Source organism: Acanthaster planci, linkage group LG16, assembly GCF_054643075.1.
Source record: "Acanthaster planci isolate LZ-2023a linkage group LG16, COTS_SCS, whole genome shotgun sequence".
NCBI lineage: Eukaryota > Metazoa > Echinodermata > Asteroidea > Valvatida > Acanthasteridae > Acanthaster > Acanthaster planci.
Window position 1 is genome coordinate 11419433 of NC_141792.1, and position 22053 is coordinate 11441485.

The window sequence follows — 22053 nt, forward strand, 5'->3', positions numbered from 1 at the left end:
ATTCTTAGAAAATCCTTTCGTCAAGACAATTTTGTCCTGCAAGGCACTACTTCATTGTGACCAAAAAAAGAACAAGAAATCAGTAAAGGGAAAATTTCGCCCCTCACACAATTACCCGTAACAAAGTTTTGAAGAAATGGTGTCCATTACTACTGTTGATGTCCAAACGAGCTTCATAACACCAGAAACAATAAACAGTGGAACCTACTCATCAAAGAATGTAGAAAAGTGTGATATGTATTTGTTCACAGAGCTGTTGGAGGCAGCACCATTCCGCCATTTTCACTGAGGAGTGGCAGGTTCTTATAATTGCTCTAAAATCGTAAATAATAGAGGCTTTAAATGCACCACGTTTTAAAAGCAGGCAGATTGTCTAAATTATGTTTCAGTTCGTTCCAGCGAGCTCATAAAAGAAAGGAAGGCCCATCCCTCGTTCGGAAATGGAAAAAATAGAGGGCGCTGTTCTAGTTTGGAGAAGCTGTTCTATGGGAAAAAAAATCTTGCAAGAGACGGGCATTGGCAGATATGAACAACAGATCTCCCTTTTTTGAGTTACACTTCTTGGGACAAGATGGGCTACCGCATGAGCTGTTGACCAAAATGACAGCAGGTTACAGAACTTAAATAAAGAGGATAGCCGGGGCCTCATCCTCGATTTATCTTTCGACCCTTGACCTGTGACGTCACCCCGTAGATTGTCCTCTGATATCATCAATCTAATCCTAAATGTAATCCCCGTTTGATCTTGATCTTCCTCCAAAAACGAAGGTCAATTTACGCCCCCTACTCTGCTAATAACAGATTAATCACCTCAGGAAATGACCACGGCTTTCCCGAGACCATACAAGAGGTCTCCGTACATTCTCCACGAATCTCGACCGAGAATCAAAAATTTGTTCATGATCCTCACACTGTTTGATTAAATCGAACTTGCTGCATGAATAAATCAAAACTAAGGTTCTACGAGCCCCGGAACCGGCTTCTTATCATACGAGCCTCGTGCTCCCGCAACATCCTCCGGGAAGCTAGCCTGCCTCGGCGGCCCGGGACACCGAGTGGACTGTGCCTTTCCGAGTGGCGAATCTGCACATGACCCCTGGGGAGCAGGAACTTGCAAATCAGAAATGTGAACCGTAAGAAAAGCCCCGGGAATCACTATCGGGCAGGAGCTCCTCTGGGAAAGAAAGAGGCGGTAATGTATGGCATGGGGTCCAACTGTTTTAATGAAGGGCGCCCTCGGGGATCCTCGTCGCCGTTTCAGGCCTATCGGTTCACAAGACTGCAACTCATTCCCACGTACAACGACTGTTTTATTTCTTTAAATGAATGACTGGTAGTAGTTATACATTCTTAAAACGTACGAGCTCAATGTAACACTTGACATATTTTTTTATCCTTCCCGTTTTGGACTAAAGTAACATGTTGACAGAAAAGCCGTTACACACACACACACACAGGTTTCAAACAATAAAAATATATCACTTTCTCAATGAAACACAGTAATACTTACATAAATATATCCCATCTTCTGATGTCACCATTTATACCTTTATGTACAGCCACTATAAGTACGATTAAACGCTGATATTCTCAGAACGAAGAACAGATTTTTCTACAAGCTAAAACCACACTAGAATTTTTAACACACTGCGCCACCAAGAGTTTTCATACCGTAAACATTCTGTAATGCCACAAAACTACACCTAAAAAAATCGAATCATTTACTCACGTTTGCTTGAAAAGAGCACGTAGAACGTGCAGCCAGGCCTCCCTAATAACTCTTGGTAACGTGCTGTCGTTTGAATCGTTCGAATTAGAAGCAAACTCCTTTTAACTCGAATCACGACAATACTTTATCAGCATGTCTTTATAGTAACACACTGTTGCACACTGAAGGATATTTCATTCCAAACGACAAACAACAGCCAAATCCGGCATGAGAATTTACTGGCGTCTGGAAGGCTGATGGAATCTTTACTTTCAGCGTGCTCATTCTGCTCACAATCAGCAACACCCGGTGCGTGGCTCGACGCGTGAGCAGTACCGTGATCAGACAAAGATCGCACCGGTACAATCTTTGCACACTGTAAGCTACCAAAGTACGACATGTAGGCCTAACCACAGCAAGAGACAAAAATATCACATCAATACCTTTACGCATAATCAGACGAGACGCAGACATCCACTAATGGTCTGTTATTGATCCACTGACTCCTGCACCCACCCTACTCAACTTGACATTTGAGGAGTTGCGTGTGGTACGGCATACTAAATGCTTAATTTTGAAGGGATTACTGATAAAGTCATTCCCTATTGAAGGCAGTCCTCGTGACACTAGTCATGGGCTAAAAGCAGCATGTCCTCTAGAGTCACCCGCATGTTGATTTTTGTACTGGGCTCAAACTTTCAATGTTCTAGAGCGCACTGTTTAGTCTCGAATTAAACAGGACATTCAAAGTCATTTTCCACTTGGCATTATTTTTTGCTATCTGCAATTTTTTTTCAAGAGAGAGATACAGTTTTAAGTGTGATAAGATTTTTTCGGACAAAAACAATATCCCGTCTTTACATTTTTCCTCTGTTGTAAATTCCAGGTCATAATTCACGAGAGTGTTAATATCATGCAAACTATAGTAGCGTCACACAGAGATTGGAAATGGTTCACGTCTTAAAACACAGTCAAGCAAACGAATTCAGCGGATTTCTTCTAACAGCTGGAGTAGTTTTTCTGTCCTAATTTTTGCTAATAACAATTTTTTTCTGTTTGAAAGCTTGCAGCTAGTCTGTTATTGAAACAAAGGTTAAATTTGCAATGAGCCTGTAAGTTATAGATATTTTCACGCCTACACCAATAATGTTAATTAAACTACACTACTGTTCTTTGGCCGGTTCATCTGCCTGACTGTCGACAACGGCGCCCTCATCATTTGCGTCTTCGGACATGGTCGTAGAGGGCGCTTCTTCTTTCCTTTTCTCATTCTCAACGCTGTGGCGTATTCCGTATGCAAAGTAAATGCTGAGTCCTGATGGAAAATTTGAAAAAAAATCCAGAGTTAACGTTTTGAACAGTATGTTGATGAAAGTCAGTCTTTACGTAGACGCTAACCATAGTTTACATTAATGGACATTTTGTTTTGTTTGTATCCACAATGACACCTTCTGCAACGATGTGAGTAACCTGAGAAAATACTCCTCAGCAAATCTGCCTACGAAGTAACACTAAAAAATAAGCTTAGAAGTAGTCATAAGAGAAAAATACATACATGTATTATGCAGTCAGAAATTACTGTTATCAGTACTCATGCAATTCGGATACACTTGTAATTGTTACTTTATATTTAATTAAACATGAGTTTTGGATTGCCAACAGAGGACACTGTGCATGCTTATTACATAGAGCATCCAAGTCGGCGTCTTTTGGAGATGTAGTATCCGCTCCGAGCGTAACAGAAGAGGGCGGGTTTCCTTGGTACTCATCGCACAGGCGCGCGTTTATAATGGAGATCAATGGTGCGTTAGACGCGGAATACGCTGAGTACGCATAACGAATTTATTCCTTAATGTATGGTCTCTGCGTACACGCAGAATGCGTGCAAGAACCCGCTTGGAAAACTTACTACAATCTGTCTTTCTTTTGCCGCTTGGGGGTGCACTTCAACTCGGGGAGGATACCCAGCCAACTTGTACCTACCTACAACAAGCCACACGACTAGACGAACCCACGTTGCACCAGACAGCTTAAACATCAGGTAGGTGTTGCACAAAAGAGCTACCAATGGAAGGAAGGGCACGAAGGGCGTCTTGAAGTAGAGCTCCATTTGATTCTGAGGCTGGGTTTCTATAACAACGGCCAGGCACACAATGGCGGCAAGGAACAGGCAGAGGAGGGTGATCGACCACCACTCAATGCGGGATATACTGTCCAGACCGAAGGCCAAGAGGGCGCTCAGGCTACAAAACAGGACCACCAAGATGGCGAAGGCTATCGCCACAACCATATAAGTCTTGAGCGTTGGAGGCGCCTTGGACTTTCTCTTCTCGGCCTCGCCCAGATCCCTGGCCTCATTTTGGAGTACGTTGTATCCCGATCTGGTTGAGGGTTCGTCGGGCTTACCGGCTGTAGGGTCGTCTGGGGCGATTACGCTGTCGTCAGGAGCAGCAGCATCTGTGTATTTGATGTACTTTCCCACGGATTTCTCCACAAGTGATATAGACTCCTCGGTCGCGCCCTTCTTCGACAACTTGGTAATCTCCTTCACCTCGTCTTTGCTCAGACCAACCGTCTTCGGGTGGTACCTCAGCAGCAGCACGCTGGCGGCTACCAGACTGTAGGATAGCAAGGTACCTATGGACATCATCTCCACGAGCTGCTCCAGGTTGAATATCAGGGCCATGACGGAGGTCACGATACCAGACACTATCGCAGCGAGAACGGGCACGTCCGTCTTGGCGTTGACGCGGGCCAGGAACCTGAATAGCAGGCCGTCCTTGGCCATGGCGTAGATAATCCTCGGTAGCGGGAAGATGGAGCCCAGCATGGCGGAGGACAGGCCAAGCAGGGACCCAATCGCCACAATGTACCGACCGGCTGGCATTCCTCGTTGCTGGAACACCTCGGCCAATGGAGCGAAAGGGGACAGGAGATCATAGGGCATCATCAGGGTCAAGATGGCAGACACGCTGATATAGCACACCATGCAGATCAGGAGTGTGAGTGTGATCGCTATGGGAATGGCACGGCTGGGATTCTTGGCCTCCTCTCCAGACGTCGCGATGGCGTCAAACCCAACATAGGCGTAGAAACAGGTGGCGGCTCCAGCAAACACCTGTCCAAAAGGATATCAAAACAAAATGTTTATCGAACTCAAACGGTATCCACGCTGTCCACATCAGTACATGTTAGAATCACTACATAGAAACATGTGTTCCTTCCTCCATGCATAAACCTGAAGACGTACCCCCAACACGATTATAAAAGATCTGTTAACAAAATCACCCACTTGATGTTATGGGTTCCAACATAAGATGCGACCCCTGCACACAGATATGAATCCTGATCATAACACATTCAAGGGACGCCGAATTTTTGACTATATAGGTGGTGTCACACTAAGGAAGCTACCTTTAAAAATAGTCACTATTGTGTATAATACAGTAAACGATTGGCACGATGCGCTTTAATACACACGTGCTTGGTCTCTTGTACTGGCAGATTCATGCTCATTGTACAGCAAACGCGAACGCCAATATTACGATTGGAAACCCGAGAGGCGAAACTCACGATAACTTCTGTGTTTTCGCCAAGTGATATTAACAGGTTTTATAAGTGATGTAAAGCCCAAAGTTCTCCGGACAGTACCCACCCCTGAGGCACCGTAGGGGAAGAAGCCCTTGCCGGTCCAATTCTCTCCCTCCACGTAGAAGGCGCCAGCCACGATGACGAACAAGATGACCAGGAGATTGACTCCCGTCAACGCCATCATGACCACGGTGGACATTTTGGCGCCCACGGCCACGATGAAGGTCAACACGATCAGCAGCGCGAAGGCCAGGACGTCTGGGTAGTCTCCGAACCAGGGGGAGTCGAAGCTGCCCATGTGCGTCTTGATGGAGGTGCTGATGGTCCCGTTGACTATGGAGTCCAGGTACTGAGACCACGCCTTACCGACCGTTGCCGCGGCGATGATGTTATCCATGATCATGCTCCAGCCAATTACGAAGGCCAGGAACTCCCCGACGGTGACGTAGGAGTAGATGTAGGCGGAGCCTGCCTTGGGTACGCGGGCCCCAAACTCAGCATAACACAAACCTGGAAGAAGGACAAAAAGAATAGTCAACACTTCGGCTACCTCTAACGCGAACAGGCTGTATCTGTATACGAAACTGAATGGGGCCGTATTTGAAGGAGACGAACGGGGCTCATTTTCGTGGAGGGTGGGCACTACACAGGTTCAGTGATGGTGTGTTACATAACAAAGAGCCTCTTTTTTCTCTTTGCCATTGTCTGAGGGAGTTTCCGTTAATATCTACTCTTTTAATTTCTTTCCTAATAAGTACCCAATCACACCAAACCAACCCGGTATTCCGATAAGATGTCATGAAATTAATGACGTAATGGAGGGGGTCTATGACTGCGAAGCAGACAATGCTCTGACTGCTCCAGGAATTTAATCAAAAACCGCACAGCGCCCTCCAGAGAGGCCAGTGTCTGTGCTAATAGATTCAGTCAACAAGCTGCAACAACAGCGGGTCTAATTGAACATTTTGTTGCCGCATTTGAAAAGTAAAAATTGAATTCTCAACGGTGCTAAAGACACACACCAATTTGGCCAACGAAAATAAATTCGTCTTGAGCAAACTGACAAGTAGTAGTTTTGGCGAAAGCCTGCAAAGTCAACCTAACCATTTCCTTCGTACCCGCACAGGCCATTTGCGACACTGTGACGTTTACAGTACGTCAACCGTGACACTCTTGTACGTCAATGGGTCGACATGCCATCCATGTCAACTACCCTTTACACGCCAAAACCGATACTTCGAGCTTTAAGTACTTCTACAGCTCGGCTCCAAGGAATCATGATGAGGCACCAGGGTAATATTAACGGTAGAAAGCTGTCCGGAAGGACCATGTTTGGCTAGTAATTGAGCTGCGGCGTATGGAAGTGTATTTTGAGCCAAACCAGGGCAGACGGTTATTCCCGCCAAAAACGAGGTCATCCGACTGTCTTCTACAGTAATCTACGGCCTTATCGTTGGTTTTTCCGCGCGGACTACTTTACTCTCCAGCATACACCACTAAAAAGGCTTTTATGCAAACTCTGTAATCACTGAAGAAATGTGGACTTGTATCGATTCGATCGTCGGTGGGCAATTTTTTCCCCTGTTGGTTTGTCACCCATCATGAGCCACTTGTGATATATTCCCACAAAAGCATATTAATTGAAAGAAAAATGACCCTGAACAAAAGCAGTCATCCTACGCTCTTCACAGCAAAACTACGTTTCCTTTACATGTCAGTTTCACATCAAAACTGGGAAACAACATTTAGAGAAAAAGTTGCAAACAAATTTTCTGAGTCCACCAGAAAGTTGGACTATTCAACGCCTAGATCATATAGCAGATTTTTCCCCCAGAGAACAGTATTCGTTATCAACATCCCAACACTGGCCCAACTGTCAACTTTATTCAAATTAGACTGAAAATACTCCTCTTCTGAATGTTCAAACCAAACGCAGGTTAAGGTGACCTTGAAGAACGGTGTTATTTTAACACCGCTGGTGTTACTTTGCACACCTATAAGTGTTACAGTGCACTGGAGGGTGTTGAAAGTAACACTGAATGACACAAAAATTTTTAACACCAGTGAAAAGTGTTGGTGTAGTCCTCTGATAACAGTGGGGTTGTTACATTTAACACCCCAGTTTTTGCAGTGTAGCATGTTGACGTAATTTGGCTCCAAACATGGACGGCACAAACATCACGAATTCCTACCGCTCGCTTTTATCTCCGCACAAATGCGAATTGGCGGGGGTTCCGTTCCATTACCAAACACAAAGGCAGTACAGTGATTACTAAAATTGTGGCTGGGTCCCAAACGACAAGATAATTTCATTTACAGCACCGTCCAGGGGTGAGTAATAAAATTACGCAGTCTGACAGTGCGACAACTGCGTCAGAGCGCAGACGACATGCCGTCAGTTCTTGAGATGAAAGAAAAACGCGCCAAAAAGGCAGCACAGACAGAATTTACCCCTCACAGTTGGCAAACGAAATGCTTTCCCACGTCTGCTTCGGCACAGGACATCATTTCATCGACCCAAAATCGGGCACAACTCCCTGAAGAAACTTTCTATTTATATCGGTCCTTCGTACAGTGCTGAAAATAACAATGGTGCCCCAACGTGACCTGTATATGCAGATGTAGCGCGAGGGTTAAGTTCAAGCATAGCCCAAATTTAGAGTTTGCACATTATTGGAAAAGTCTTCACTGTCTGATACATTTAACTCATTCATCTGGTTCTCATTCATAATTCATGCAGCTCCCATTGGTGATGTACATAAATCTTTCTGAATGAAAGAAATGCCATCATTACCTCTGGAGAGGAATATAAGTCGGTGACAAATATTACCCGGGCATTTTCTCAATTTCCACGCGAGTTATTTTCCGTATTGACCTGGAACCTATTCATTATATCGGTGCGTCTCACAACAGTCCGATTATAAATCATTTTCTGACATATTAGCCATCGGGTGAAAACCTAAGCGGGCTGTAAAATGCACCGGTATTCCATCAGAGAAAAAGATTGATACTTGCAGTACATGTAGAGGTGCATCAACGCTGTTTTTCACCTTATTATAACATATCTTTCGCATTGTTTTGCTTAGAGTGATATTGGGGGCGGAGCTTGCATTCCCAGTGGAACTTGATTTTCAGGTAATTGGCATACAAACGTCTTTGGCGATTGTCCCAAAGGAACCGATTCGGCTGGAAATAACACACGCACCCTATGGAAGTCGCTGTTGAGCGGCTGAGGTCATGTTCTGTATAGACTCGTGTATTAAGCTAAGCCGGAGCCATTTGATTCGGACACGGTTATTTTTAATGGAATGTTTATTTGTCCACTTCTGGGTAATGACTCTGCTGCCTCAGTGTGAAAAGAAAGGCGCTTAAAATAAACGAGGAAAGGCCAGTCTGTGATCAAAGGAGAATGCGCCGGTGTGCTGTAAATCTTTGGAGCCCTCGTCAGCACCGTACCTATATACCGTCTATGCGCTGTTGTTTCCACCATCAGGTGTTGGTATACCTCTAAACATCTCGCGGAATTAGTTACGCTCGTTGACCACAACCCACACTAGCCCCTTTCAGTGTAAGCAGCAATTACATTTGCATGTACATGTATATGTTTGCCAATGTACTCATCTGCGTAAACGCAAACACGCTGTTGAAAATCAAATAAGGGTACGGGTGAAGGGAATGTTTTACCTGCTGCCGCTTGCTATAAAAAACATCATAGAGTAGGCCTACGTGTTCTTATTCTTCCATGCTATAGTGGACCAAGTTGGCTGAATTTCCTGCTTCTGTCAGGAAACACGCTAGCATTCCGGATAGGGATAAACATGACTAATGAACCATATAGCCATATAAAATGGAAAACTACAGCTTGGCAATGCAATTTTCACTGTTTATAGACATCAAATCGGAAAATGATAGTGGCGAACCCGGGCATCATTTTGCAGGGGGTTTTGGGAGCCCTCAGTGTCTGCAAGGGGCAACACAGTAGGTTCGACCACAGTGTAAACACTGGCTAGGGTGGCCCATCGACAGATTTTACCCTATGATATAATTTCTGCGGGAGGGGAGGGGCATACAGGGGGCATAGGCCTAAAAACAAAAACCTTGAGCCGTGTCTCCATGCCCCGTTGGTCACACCACTGTAATCTGAATTCGAATATAATATCAAATTTGAAAAAATTCTAGAGGAAAATACCGACTAGACTATACAGTATACACAATGTTTTTGCTCCATTACCGCACTACTAATCGAATAAAATGAACAGTAATTAGAGGAAACATCAAGGTCATCATCAAGCGACGACGGATGCCGAATTGTAATCAGTTTTGTACGTGGTGGAGATTACCCTCATACATTCATGCCTCGCGCACTGCAGTCGTCCGCTACAAAAATATGCAACCATATGGTCAGTGCGATCGTTCGATCGTAGACTGGCACCAGTCGACTACCAAAAGAGCGCATTTACTGCTGGCTGTTCTATGAGACAAATTAAGCTTGCTGGCACTGCATCATCCTTGGGGCTCAAGCACATTGGGTCGACAGTTTTCGCGTATTGTAATTGGTCGACGCGCTGCAAACTCTTGGAGGGGCACTTTTGTGAATCGCCCGTATTTAATAGTTGCAATCTAAAATTGCAGAACAAAAGAAATAAAAGAAGCACTCAAAAGCCCGACACGATCTTTAAATGTCAAGAATGTTTTCCACTCTAAAGTGCACCACGTGAATTTATTGTTTTTGCGTTTTACTGGAGACAAACACGTTTCCATTTCAATGAATCTCATTCTGTTTGCCGCAAGATATTCTCCATCCTGTCAAAATGTTCACAGTATAAAAACCGTTCCTTATGAGTGAAAATATTTACCCTAACCAGCGACTAGCATTCACTTTATTGCCAACTTGGCGCCTACGGATCCAAAAAATGGAAAAGAACCATACTCCGCTTTCCACGAGTCCGCGTGACATGCGTCAGAATATGATCAAAATACGTAAAACAGTAAGGAGGACAGGTAACCATAGCAATACGCATTTTATCCTAACAAAATTAATTAAAAGAAAAGGAATGTAAGGTTTTTGATGTATTCTTTTGAAACTGAAAGGCCAGGGCCAGGACTCATCTACCCAAACAGGATAATGGATAGCACAAACGCAATGAGTGTTGCCAACTATCTATTTGTTCATCTTCTTTAAGATGAACCTTCAGGCGGAATACAATAACAGAAGTCACGTACACGCAACGCAAGTGTCGACCCGTACAAAAATGCGTTCACCGACCAAAATATGATGCTTCATCCTTGCGTGAGACCGCGAAGGAACAAGAACACCTTATTTTCTTCAGAATGGTAAGACTGTGTTGTTTTCAACTGAAGAACTCAGCTCCCTCCAAACCATGAGACTAGAGCTAGGTCTATGTCTTCGTTAGTTGACATGAGGTAGACACATGCCAGCAATAGCCATAGCTGCTTATTACAGCATGTTTTGAAACAGTTGAGTTTCAGTCAATAATTATCATAACTGACAATCAACATGACTTCGAGCTGTGATGAAATATGGCTATACCTGACCTCATGAATGCTCTCCAAAGCGCTGGTTAAGACTCCATCACTGAAAAACCTGAAGACAAGCGACCCTGTCTTGCACTAGGCGGTTAAACTGAAGAGGTACATACTTTGAAGAATAAAATGAGGCAAAAACAGCTAGAAGTCTAATGCATCTTTAAAAGGAAAGTATGCTTCGGGCATCATTTGCTGATTTCCAATGACGTGCCTACCAGCCTTTGGCTGCCCTGCACACGTCACGCCTATAATTCCTATACTACAGTCACATTTTTAGGGATTGTTTGGTTGGCAATCTTCAAAGGTTGGTGCTATAGTTGTGGATCTAAATATACCGGTGCTCTATGTCTCATTAGAAGATGCACAATAATAGAAGCCAGCCCCCTCTTTGCATCCTATTTACTATTTACTTTGCTTCTGTCTTTTGAAATCATGCTCTTGGGTGGTTGAGCCTCCAAAAACCAGACAGCAAAGTGGCTTGAAGGTGTTTCTCCCTAACGATCGGTGGTTTTTTTTTTCTCTCTCTCTCTTTTGGCAGATTTTGCACCTCCACAATTCCAACCTGCTGCTTCGACAGGAAATGCCCAAATCTCCGGAATAGTAGGCCTATTCAGATGGGCGAAGCAGCAGGTTGGAATTGTGGAGGTGCAGAATGCACGTTGTGTCTTAATCGGCGGGGCTGATGCCTCGTCTGCCTCGAGAGACCCGTCTGAATCGTCATCCCCTTCGGGGATTCTGGTGAAGGACCCGTCAAGACACGCTGTTCCTCAGGAACTCCTGCACAAGTGACTGAGGAGGGACACGGTGGAGATAATTTGGTTCCGATCGAGGTAAGATGTTATCAGCGAGTGACTGGAATAATTCCCAATCTGGCAAGAGGGCCCAAGTTAAGGAAGAAAATTAATTCATTGTTTCAACAGTAATATGTCTTTTTGGCTGAATTCTTTATTAGACCGTACAACTTTTTAAAATCCCGCTAAATTCATAGCATGCATCAACCTATACTGTGCCAAGGAAACATAAAAAACAGATTATCTCCCAAGAAACAGTCATGAATATATCAGTTATTTGCTTAAAAATTGACCACATCTGAAAGAAATTGGATGCATATGCCGTCAATATGACGTCAATGCCTCTCTTTCAGATATCCGCAGAACGTGCTTGCAAATTAATGAGCCCGGTCGAAAATGCATCCACTCGTGAGAGAAAAGGCAATAGGAAACAGACAAAATGGGATGGTGTTGGGCACGCTGGTGGGACATCAAACGGCAAATCCAGCTTAATATAGGCCTACCGGGTGCAAAGGTCCCCTTTCAATCGTTAGACCTGTGTCAATATACGAAGATGCCATGCTACAGCGTTAGTTTTCCTGTCACAGTGAAATCCACGAATACCTCTTCGCGGGGGCGTCGGGGCACAGTCACGACCGCGCCAGACTGCATTAACCTTAAAGGTTTTTCATAAGCGATTCTGATTGGACTACAGTGTACACGTGATTCAGTCCTTTGCTGTGCGCAAGCTCTGTCCTGTGTCTTGTCGATTCATGGAAGATATGATTTGTGCGTCAGCTGAATCACGTTTAGACACTTAATTATGTGAATCTATTAATGGATTAGGCATATGAGAACGGTTTTCACACACAGAAGGGGTAGATATAAAAATATAACATTTTAGGTTAAAGGTTTAATACAGTTGCAAAACTCCTAAGGTTTAAAAGTAGTTGTAATAAACACGAACCAAAATTGCATAATAAAAAAATACTCCTATTTAATAAGGAAAACGCACAAACTGTCGGTTCACAAAAATAAAGGTTTCGAACCTTTCGAACCTACGAACCGAAGTTGCCAAAATTAAATTCACCGAAAACAAGCTGCTTTCAGACAATCTTGTTTGAAGATTGTCTATGGCAGCACGTACTAAATTCGATTGACGTCAATTTGGTCTGCCTAATTTGTCATTTAAATCACACAATTCGTCAATAATATCCTGAAGCCCACAAGAGTGTTGGGCAGACGCGGACTGCACGCATGGACAGTTAGAAAACCTGACAAAGCCGTGAAATAAACGACGGCGAAATGATGCCTCCAAAAAAAAAACAAAGAACACGACGCGAAAGTTGCTCTCGAACGTCTGCCGTTGCTGAGGGAAAGACGCAGTAATGCAAACAACCTTGGACAAGATTCGGCGCCAGCAAAAACGCCTTTCCGATCGGAACCGAGAATCGAGGGAGGTTTGGATGAGTTCCGGCCGGGGTTTGCGCCGTCAAAACAGACCTGGCCTAGATTGAACACACAAGAGGAATGGGCAGGAATATCTAACAAGTTTGTCGATTCACACGCTGTGCACATTCAGAGCCCAAGACTGGCGAATGAAAATCAACGAGTAAGATGAACAAACAGGTGAGCGGATGAAAATGGGAATGGTGAAAGGAAAGCAAGCAATGAGATGAAACTGTATCGAATTTGCGCGGATTACGAAGAATATGCATTGCGGTTTCTGACGTTCTTGTCTGAAGTTGACTCTAAACTGACTTCCATGAAGTCCGTGCAAACAAATAAAGGATGCCCAAATCGGACCCCTTTTATGCCTGGGACGTTACAGTTGTGACATTCTTGAGCAGAGGTACAACCTCATCGGTTAAGAAGAGCCATGCTGGTCGGGAGGGTTCATTTTTGCTTGTAGACTAGCGGTGCGACCGTAACGCGTGTATCTCATAAGTCGTTTGTGAACCAGCGAAGTGCAGTTCTGACCAAAGGATCCTCCGTTGCTATGAAAATTGCGCCCTCTCTTGGTCCAGCTCCGCGCTCATAGGTGTGTACATAAGCTTATCTTCATAGGTCACTTTAATTGGTGAGTGACTGCAGCCACTCAACCTCACGCTTAATCAACTGCGAGTCAGGGTTACTCGATGGCAAGAGTGGCCCCCTCTTCAGAGAGGGAAGGACCAACATGTGGATCAGGCATTTATGGATCAGAGTGACCCGTATGTGGATCAGTTGATGATCAGTCTAAATTATATATCGATCAATGTGACTCCTGCATGTAGACAAGGGCGATCCGTCTGTGGATCAGTGGAATTTGATGCGTGGATAAGTGATTAATATGTTGAGGGTGGTGTGGACTGGAGTATAATCAGGGTGTTGATCGACAATCACGTTGAATCTACAGTGTGACATTTGACACAGATATAAATTCGGGAGCCTACCCAGGCAGCTCAATTGAAAGGAAGTTACGTGGAGTCGGAAACGACGATGGTGTAAACGCCGTTCAAGTTTCGTATCCTGAGTCGCACAGATCTTGGAGTGGAAATCGAAGAACAAAATGGCGAAAAGACCAATGTCTATAGTGCTTCTAGTGCTCTCCGGCTGGTATACAAATCAAGCCTGACATGCAAGGCAAACACTCTTGAGTGCTCTACACCTGTCTCCACCACACTAAAGCTGGTGGGTTATAGGCAAGATTGAGCCGCAAAGGAGTCTTTATAACGACTCCTCGACAAAAACAACACTCGCAGACGCTGAAGATACAACGCTGTGCACGGACTCGCTATGTCACCAGATATTCTCAGTCGACTAATCAAGCCATCACAGGGTATCCTACTTAGCATAGCGTCCGGTCAAGGGAACACAATTTACGGTAGGCCTATGCATCGACAGCCACGAAATGGGCCCATATGGATTACCTTTGTGGGACATCTTTGCGTAGAAAATTTAAACAAACGCATAATTAACGATAATTCACGCATGATAATAAAAACCTTCCAGATTAAGACTTGACGTCGTTGATTTTGTCCATCTAATTCTTAATAAACTCTGTAAAAGCTCACAGGTACAAAAATAACGTAACTGATTTACCAAAAGTATTTTTTTCATGTAAGGCCCATACATGTAGCTCTTTGCATCTTAAGATATCTTTCAGTCATACTTGTAAGTAAAAAGCACGCCTCACTTATTTCAATATTAGCTACATTTCTTGCATAGGCCTACTCGAGTCACGCCAGTGTGGAACCAGAAACGGCAGTAAAATTTGTGACTGGACAAAATGATGCTTCTCAGACTCTAATGGAAGGAAAGGTAACCATATGTTCAAGTCTTCCGACCAATTCGTCAGTCAGTGTAAAGTCCATTCCTCACGGACGACATTAGTTAATGGGCAAAGCACTCACACGGGTCTTATAGATGCGCTGCAGGGATCGGCATGCACCGAAAATGTAATTAATGTCGGTGCAGACGGCAGGGCCTTGATTGGCAAATACGGCTTGAAAGCTTGGCTGGCGAAGCGCGCTTGGTAAAACTTACAAAATAAGCAGCGCATATGGAGTAAAAATTTCGCTAAAAAATCTGTCAGAAATGCAAGACTTGCAGACTCAGAGGAAAGTGTTCACTGAACAGACTGAACTTGCACTCGGGTGATTTCATTTTTAATTCTTTTAATCCAACACTCAAATTTATTTCCTCTTTATTTTCCAAGTTTCGGGCTCTGCCGCAGAAATAGGATGTCGATTGCTCCGACATACAGCCCCTCTCCACCACAGAATGGGACGAAATGGGTAACACTGGGTATGAACCATCTGGATGCTTCGGGGAGATGTTAATAATAAAAATAAACACAGTTGAAAGTTGAAACCCAACATTATAAATCAGCTTAGATTCCGATCAATATACTCTTTTAGCGCAACTTAAACGCAAGCGCAGTGTGCTCGTTTCCGTCTCCCGGTCGCCAAATCCCGCAGGATCTCGTGAAATGTCACGCGATGCCATCAAGCCACTCAGAATCAGCCGGTAATTTGAGCTATTACCACCTCGAGACGATTGCACCTGAGCCTTGGAGGTCCCGCACGATGCTCTCCGCAGGAAATTCAAGACGTATTTGCCAGGCGAGGCCGTATAATAGCGCTCTGGCGGGAAACAGACAATTATACCCTCTTCCTTAAACTCAAAGCTGGAAAAACACTCGTTGCTGCTGCGTATTTGCGAAGTGACCGCTAAAATGTCCTCCATGTTTTTTTTTTCTGCCTTTGCAAGAACAACTTTTCCTCATTCATTCTTGTATTTCCCTGAGGCACTTTTTCCCAACGCTAGGAAACCGCTTCAAAATAGCATATTACCATTTTTTGTCAAGTTACGTCATTTAGCGTTTGTTTATTACGAGCAGATTTTACTGAGAAAAGCAAAATTCCCTCACGACTGAAAAGATGAAGACCCTCAATTGCGACTGACCGTGACATCTATATTGACGCTCGAGTAGGAAATCCAATTACACACACCCAAGCACAATGCAGTCAAAAATAATAAAATGGAACATTCTATCCTTGTCATCTTCCCAATAATATCCCGAGGTCAATTAATCTTTTCCCATTACAAGTCAAAGCAGTGAGACACATCATCCAGACATTACTCATCCGTCACGACCAGACGTTTTGCAAATTTCATGTTATGTCGGTATTTTACAGTGTATCGCGCTGTGCTTTAAGCATCAAACCTTTACAATTTCAAGGTTGGCATTTCTTATACACACACGGGTGTTTCAGGAGATCTAGAGGAAAATGAAGCGTTTAAAAGGTATCTTGCATTCCCAAATTTGGTTCCAAATGTCAAAATATTCGACCCGGGGATACGGGGATAGTCTCGGCCAAGAAATTCTGCCGCATTATGGTATTTCTTTTGTCCACAGCGCAATATTCTACGATTAAACTCGCATCGCCAGAAATTTGATATACCTGCATTTTATCAAAAGAACGTGTCGATTAAACCGTATCACAGTAATGTTATGGCATGTCTCCAGTACGTACATAGCAGATATTTATGATAATTCGCTTTGAATTGATCCTGTTTATTAAAAAATAATTGTACTTTTTTATGCACAACAGAATTTTCTAAAAAAGGTTTTAATGTACTGTATTTCAAGAAATGGGTTCTTAAGCTACTCATTTCAGTTTGCTTCTGAAGGCTTTGGGGAAAAATCTGGACTGAATATTTAACAAGAGTACACCCTAAAAACTGGATTTACTAGCGCCGTCAGTTTGTAAGGTTTTAAAAACAGGGGCGTGTATGGTAGCGAAATCCTAATTATCAACAGCGTAATATGTTATACATTAAAATGCATCGCTTTATCCTATCCATATTGGAGTTCATCGTATTTTTGTCCAGCCCTGATTTAACACAGCCTCATGAAAATTGCAAATATGGAATAAACAGAACACCAGCCTACATCATTCAGACTCACGCACACACTGCACAATCTGTGCTTTCAGCTTTTCCTGCCGTGGCGGGAAGCAAGAGGAGGTGATATCAGTGATGGACTCATGGGCGTCGCCAGAATTATTTCCGGGCGGGGGGAGGTCAGAGCACTTATCAGCTGCAAACGGTTGACGGTGAAGGGGGGTTGAGTTTTTTTTTTCGAATCATGCGAATTGATGATTTTCATCACACCTATTTTTGTGTAGGTGTTTCTGACATTTTTTACACTTGATTTCTTGGGTTTTTTTTCAACCTTGTTGCATTATACTTATTTGTATTTCTGAATGATTATCATTATTATGGTCTTCCCCTTGGGTCGACGCTCACTCAGTGGAAGATCGGCATTTAACCATTGCTTCCGGTTGAGATTCCAAATCCACTTTTCTTAATTAGAATTTACCTTCTTGTTTCGATTTAATCGATTGCATGTATATTTTCCACTCGATTTTTTTAATTAAGTTTAATAGATTCAATTCATTCACTCTCGTTTATTTCAGTTTACAAATCCTTTATTTTAATTTTGTAAATAGTTTTTGTTCATATTTCTTTGTGTATGAACTTGTGTTTTTTTTTAAATGGAAAAAAAGATTTCATTTGAATGGTCAAAAATGTCTTCAGTTTTTGGATTGCATTTTTTTCTTGTTTTTTTACCCTTAGGGTAACCCCTTCCGGCAACGCCCATGGATACACTGTTTCCGCCGCTGAGCCACAAACAAGCGTAACTATGTTGGTGGTCTTTTGTCCGAGCTGCTAACTGTATAATGCCTATCTCCGTCTGCCCGTTTCTATGATTTAATTGTCACAAATTATCACAATAATTGTATCATGTTTCACATAGGTCCAGTTTTGTTACATTAGAGCCAATCTTAGTTTTTCCATTCAACGATACGGGCGATTCACAGAAGTGCGCCTCCAAGAGTTTGCAACGCGTTGGCCAATCACAATGCACGAAATGCACTGTTGAGAAACGCCCGTGTTTATTCCCTCCGCGTGTTTTTTTCCGGGGGAATGACAGGTAATTCTTATTTTTTTTATCCGGAGAAATGCGTTGCCTTTCCGCGTGTCATCTAACATCTCAGGGTTGATTAGAAGAGGGACGAGAACTCGAGCGACGGACGGGGTATTATGCAGAGATTAGCCGCTGGGGAAGGCTAGATTGGATTCCTGACCGCGGGGGACTGGAGGCTTCTACTCAGAGAGAGAGGGGGGGACTGTCCCCTGGTCCTGGACGGAATATAATAACTGCAACCGGAGAGGTTCAGGTGGTGCGGAATGCATTACAGTGCATGTGACGAGATTAATATCAGATTTTTTTGAGGGGGGGGGGTTGCCGGCTTGCCTTTACCAGTAGCCGAGAGATTATCAATTACTGAGCGCTTAAGACCGTTGAAAATTTTGTGTATACGGTTTACCCGGTGGACGCCATTGCAACATTCATGCGTATATTCATACAGGGTACGAATTGATGACATAATGGTTTATACAGAGGCTTTGGAAGGTGACAGAAAGAAAGCAAGTTGGGCGACAATGGCATTTTTTTTCAGAACAGATGACAGTCGAACAAATCTCGAGGAAGTAAGCGCTAAAACAGTGTCAAAACTTCAGAAAGACTTTACCAATCATTTAAAAAATATCAAGAACATAAATCTGAGATACAAAATAAGAGTGAAAAAAATCATGTCCCTTTTATATGCGTTTCAATTTCCTATTACAATTTTAGTATACTAATGGCATGTTATTTAAACGAACATATTATCATTCTCTTTTCTCAGGAGCAGTGGATGGATTAAATGATCATTATTTATTCCCAAACCAGTGCCTCGTGAAAATATTCGATCTCAAGCAGTTATAGCCTCAGAGATCTCTCCAATTTTCACCTGTCAACAGTTTCTCGAAAGGAAGCCGCGACTCTCTTAAAAACACCTTGTCATTTTGTTTTTCCGCCACGGGGTAATCAAATATGGCCAATCACACAGACTTCCTATGAAGAGCTCAGTCGCCGACGCGTCTTGAGTCGAGGGGCAACTTCCGGAGTTGTCAAGCAAAAAACTTAGGGCGGCCTCTGGCCCAATTAGGTGCCTATGAAAAAAAAGTCCAGGAAAACGGCGGCATGCACTGAAAGCAGGCTTCCTTGGTGAAATTGCTACATTTTAGCAACTGCCACGACACTTTTGTTGAAGTACAGACCAGTAAGGAAAAGAAATCAAGGCTAGAATGACCGACAAAAATTGGAACTGAGTAAAGAATAGGAGCTGCACGATGAAACTTAGGCTAGACAGGGCAGAGCCAGCTGGTAATGTTTTTTAAAACTACATGAATGGCGCATAAGTAAAACCAAGGACACGAAAACGATACAAAGTACAAACCATGCATGAAGTCTGAAGAACTTGCAAGGGAAACAAAATCTAAAACACAGCTTTTTATAATAATGGAGAACCGAACTGTTAAGTATGAGTCGCGACCGTCTGGAGATCTGACTGATTTGATCGTCAACCGTCTCTGTTTCCTAACCATTAACTGATGCCCTATGACACTCTATTATGGTAAAAAAAAAACCGTGACTAAACAAGGCTATTCATCATTGAGTTTCCCAACTTACGACCACCAATGAAGTGTCTTACATCGTGAGGTCAGAAGCCCTGGGTGACCTCCTCAACCGTGACTCTCATATGAAGCAACTTGATCCGTCTCAAAAGCAGGTACCGCAGTGTTTTGCCAGTTCGATTACAACGACTCGTATCCCAAAACCCGGCAGAGGCAATTCACATGAGAAAGTAAAGAACAATTCTCTGGTGTAAAACAATAATGTTCCGTCATCGTAACACACTCTGTGAAATATTTCGTGTGTGGGTGGGCGTGTGCTGCCTTCTTTTGCCATTTCCGCTTCTGCTAACCATACATGTATTTAAATATGGGCTTCTTGAGTAACTCTGTTATCGAGACCGCTTTGTAAGTGGGTGACTTCTTTTTTATCCAATGGTAAGGGGCCTTGAGATTTTTTAACAATGTAAAGCGCTTTTGAAAAGGCATTACATGTAGTATTATTTTCCGAATGCATCCTGACTTCTCACGTGCTTTAAAGTAATGTTTAACAGTAGCGGTGTCGAGAAAGCTTCGCTGCTGTATCTTAGAAACATCCACTAATCAATTGGGGAAAAGAATATTTTAAAAGTTTTAGTGGTAAAATGAAGGTATAATTTATTACTTATTACACCATCTACCGATTTCCATGCCTACTTGCATTTTCCCCACACGTCTGGATAATTTGTCTTCAGTCGTGGTTTCACGCTTGTTGATTATTCTGTGCTAGCGCTGATATCTGAACGATGTGCTTCTACCAAACTGTACGTGCAGCACTAAACTTAGCCTACTGACCATAGAATCATCCAGAAAAAAATTTTCTTCAGAATTTGAAAGCAATAAATGGCTGTCTGAAGCTCGCATCAGAAGCCACAAAGGCCACCCTAGCCACAACCGATATCGCAATGGCCATGCCCCGAAGCCAGAAGTCTTTGCAAATTGTATTTTCCAAACGCCACCCGATCCGACTGCCCACCTCTGTCTGTTATCAAACGAGGCTTCTGTAAGAAAAACACCACGTTCGAATCATGTCGGTAATATATAATTGTATAATGTGATATGGCTGCCATACTAATGAATGAGGCTCAAATCGATAAAGCTTTGAAGGGAGCATTTTCCCCCGGTAAGACAAACTTTAAGGCTAAAACTTTGAGCATTGGTTCAATAACCTTTTCAAGAAAGTCCCCTCTGTGATTTGAACAACGAGCATCTTTATCCTTTTCCTTTGCCACTACACCATGCAAGCCAGCTCGACCGAAATCCCTTCTTCCTTCTTTTTGTGCCTATAACCCCACATAAAGATGCTGAAGCTATTACGTAATCCATGTGCCTATTATAATATGTAACTAGCATCCTTCGAGTATGGTATTTTGCTTTCAAAGCCTCGTTCAGTATAACAGCGACGGGTAGTCGGATCGGTTGCAAAGGTGGTCACTGTACAGACCAAAGTACCATCCACGGCTACATGTAATTTACTTTCAATGTAGCCCAAGGCCCCCCAGAATACATTTAGCAGATGGAAACGTGGTTTTGCTGTTGCCGCGATTTTTTTTAATATGCATAGCCCATAGAAATCTTTTAATCGTAGTGGAGAAAATATGGGAGTTGGGGAACACCACCCACACCTTTTGCTCGGGAATGCCACCCGAGAAGTACAGAGTAGAAAATATATGGACAATGCAGTATATCCATATGACCTTCAAATCCTACCATATCTTATCGGTTTCAATTGTTTGTCAATAATATCTACTATTTCCCTTTTATGAAAGGCAAAAATGTGATGAATATTTACCTGACAGCATTGACACCACTGCTGCTATCAGAAACGATAGCACAATGGCTGGTCCCGCCTCCTCTCTCGCCACTTCCCCAGCCAGCACGTAGATACCCGCCCCCAAGGTGCCACCTACACCGATCGCCGTTAGGTCGGCCACGCCTAGGCACCTCGACAGCTCCGTTGTCACCAGGCCCTCGTGGTCTAGAGTCTTGGTGCGGGCGAGGCCTCGCAACCACTTCAGCGGCAGCCGCATCGCGGCCCCTCGTAGTCAACCCCGTCGAAAGCGTCGAATTTCCTGTAAGTGCCGGGAGTGCGAGCACGGTGCGTCGTACGTTCCACGCCTCGTCGTACAGGCCTGTTGACTCGCGGCGCAGAGACCTCGTATGTGAATCAGTGTCTGTGGTGATGGTGCTGTCTGCACTCTACAAGAATGAAAGCATAAGAGCATGTGCACGCCTGAGATGTGGGTCATCCATCTCACTTGTGCCAGCTTTCATCCCGGATGCTGCGCATTGAAGCATATCTCCCCCTTCATTGCAAAGAGTGTGCTCGACGTTTGAACACGGGAAGTTGTGTAGACGGTGCCTGCATGCTGCCTGCAACTTCCGCCA

At 43.6% G+C, this 22053-nt stretch overlaps 1 protein-coding gene across 1 annotated transcript; it reads right to left on the reverse strand.

Moving 5' to 3' along the window:
- Positions 1-1289: 1289 nt before the first annotated feature.
- LOC110979151 (cationic amino acid transporter 2-like) lies at positions 1290-22052 on the reverse strand. Its single transcript, XM_022234713.2, has 4 exons — positions 21458-22052; positions 5364-5809; positions 3692-4826; positions 1290-3023 (listed from the first exon to the last, which is right to left on the reverse strand). Exons 1-4 carry the CDS (start codon positions 21693-21695, stop codon positions 2872-2874), a joined length of 1971 nt encoding a protein of 656 aa, XP_022090405.2. The 5' UTR covers positions 21696-22052; the 3' UTR covers positions 1290-2871.
- Between the last annotated feature and the right edge of the window lies 1 nt (position 22053).

Bases quoted from the DNA above. Each gene is read 5' to 3' on its own strand.
- LOC110979151 (XM_022234713.2), bottom strand. From the start codon at position 21,695: ATGCGGCTGCCGCTGAAGTGGTTGCGAGGCCTCGCCCGCACCAAGACT. The intron at 5,810-21,457 runs GTAAATATTCAT...TCCTTCTTCCAG, and splicing joins AGTGGTGTCAATGCTGTCAG to GTTTGTGTTATGCTGAGTTT. The intron at 3,024-3,691 runs GTAGGTACAAGT...ATTTTCCATCAG, and splicing joins AGTCGTGTGGCTTGTTGTAG to GACTCAGCATTTACTTTGCA.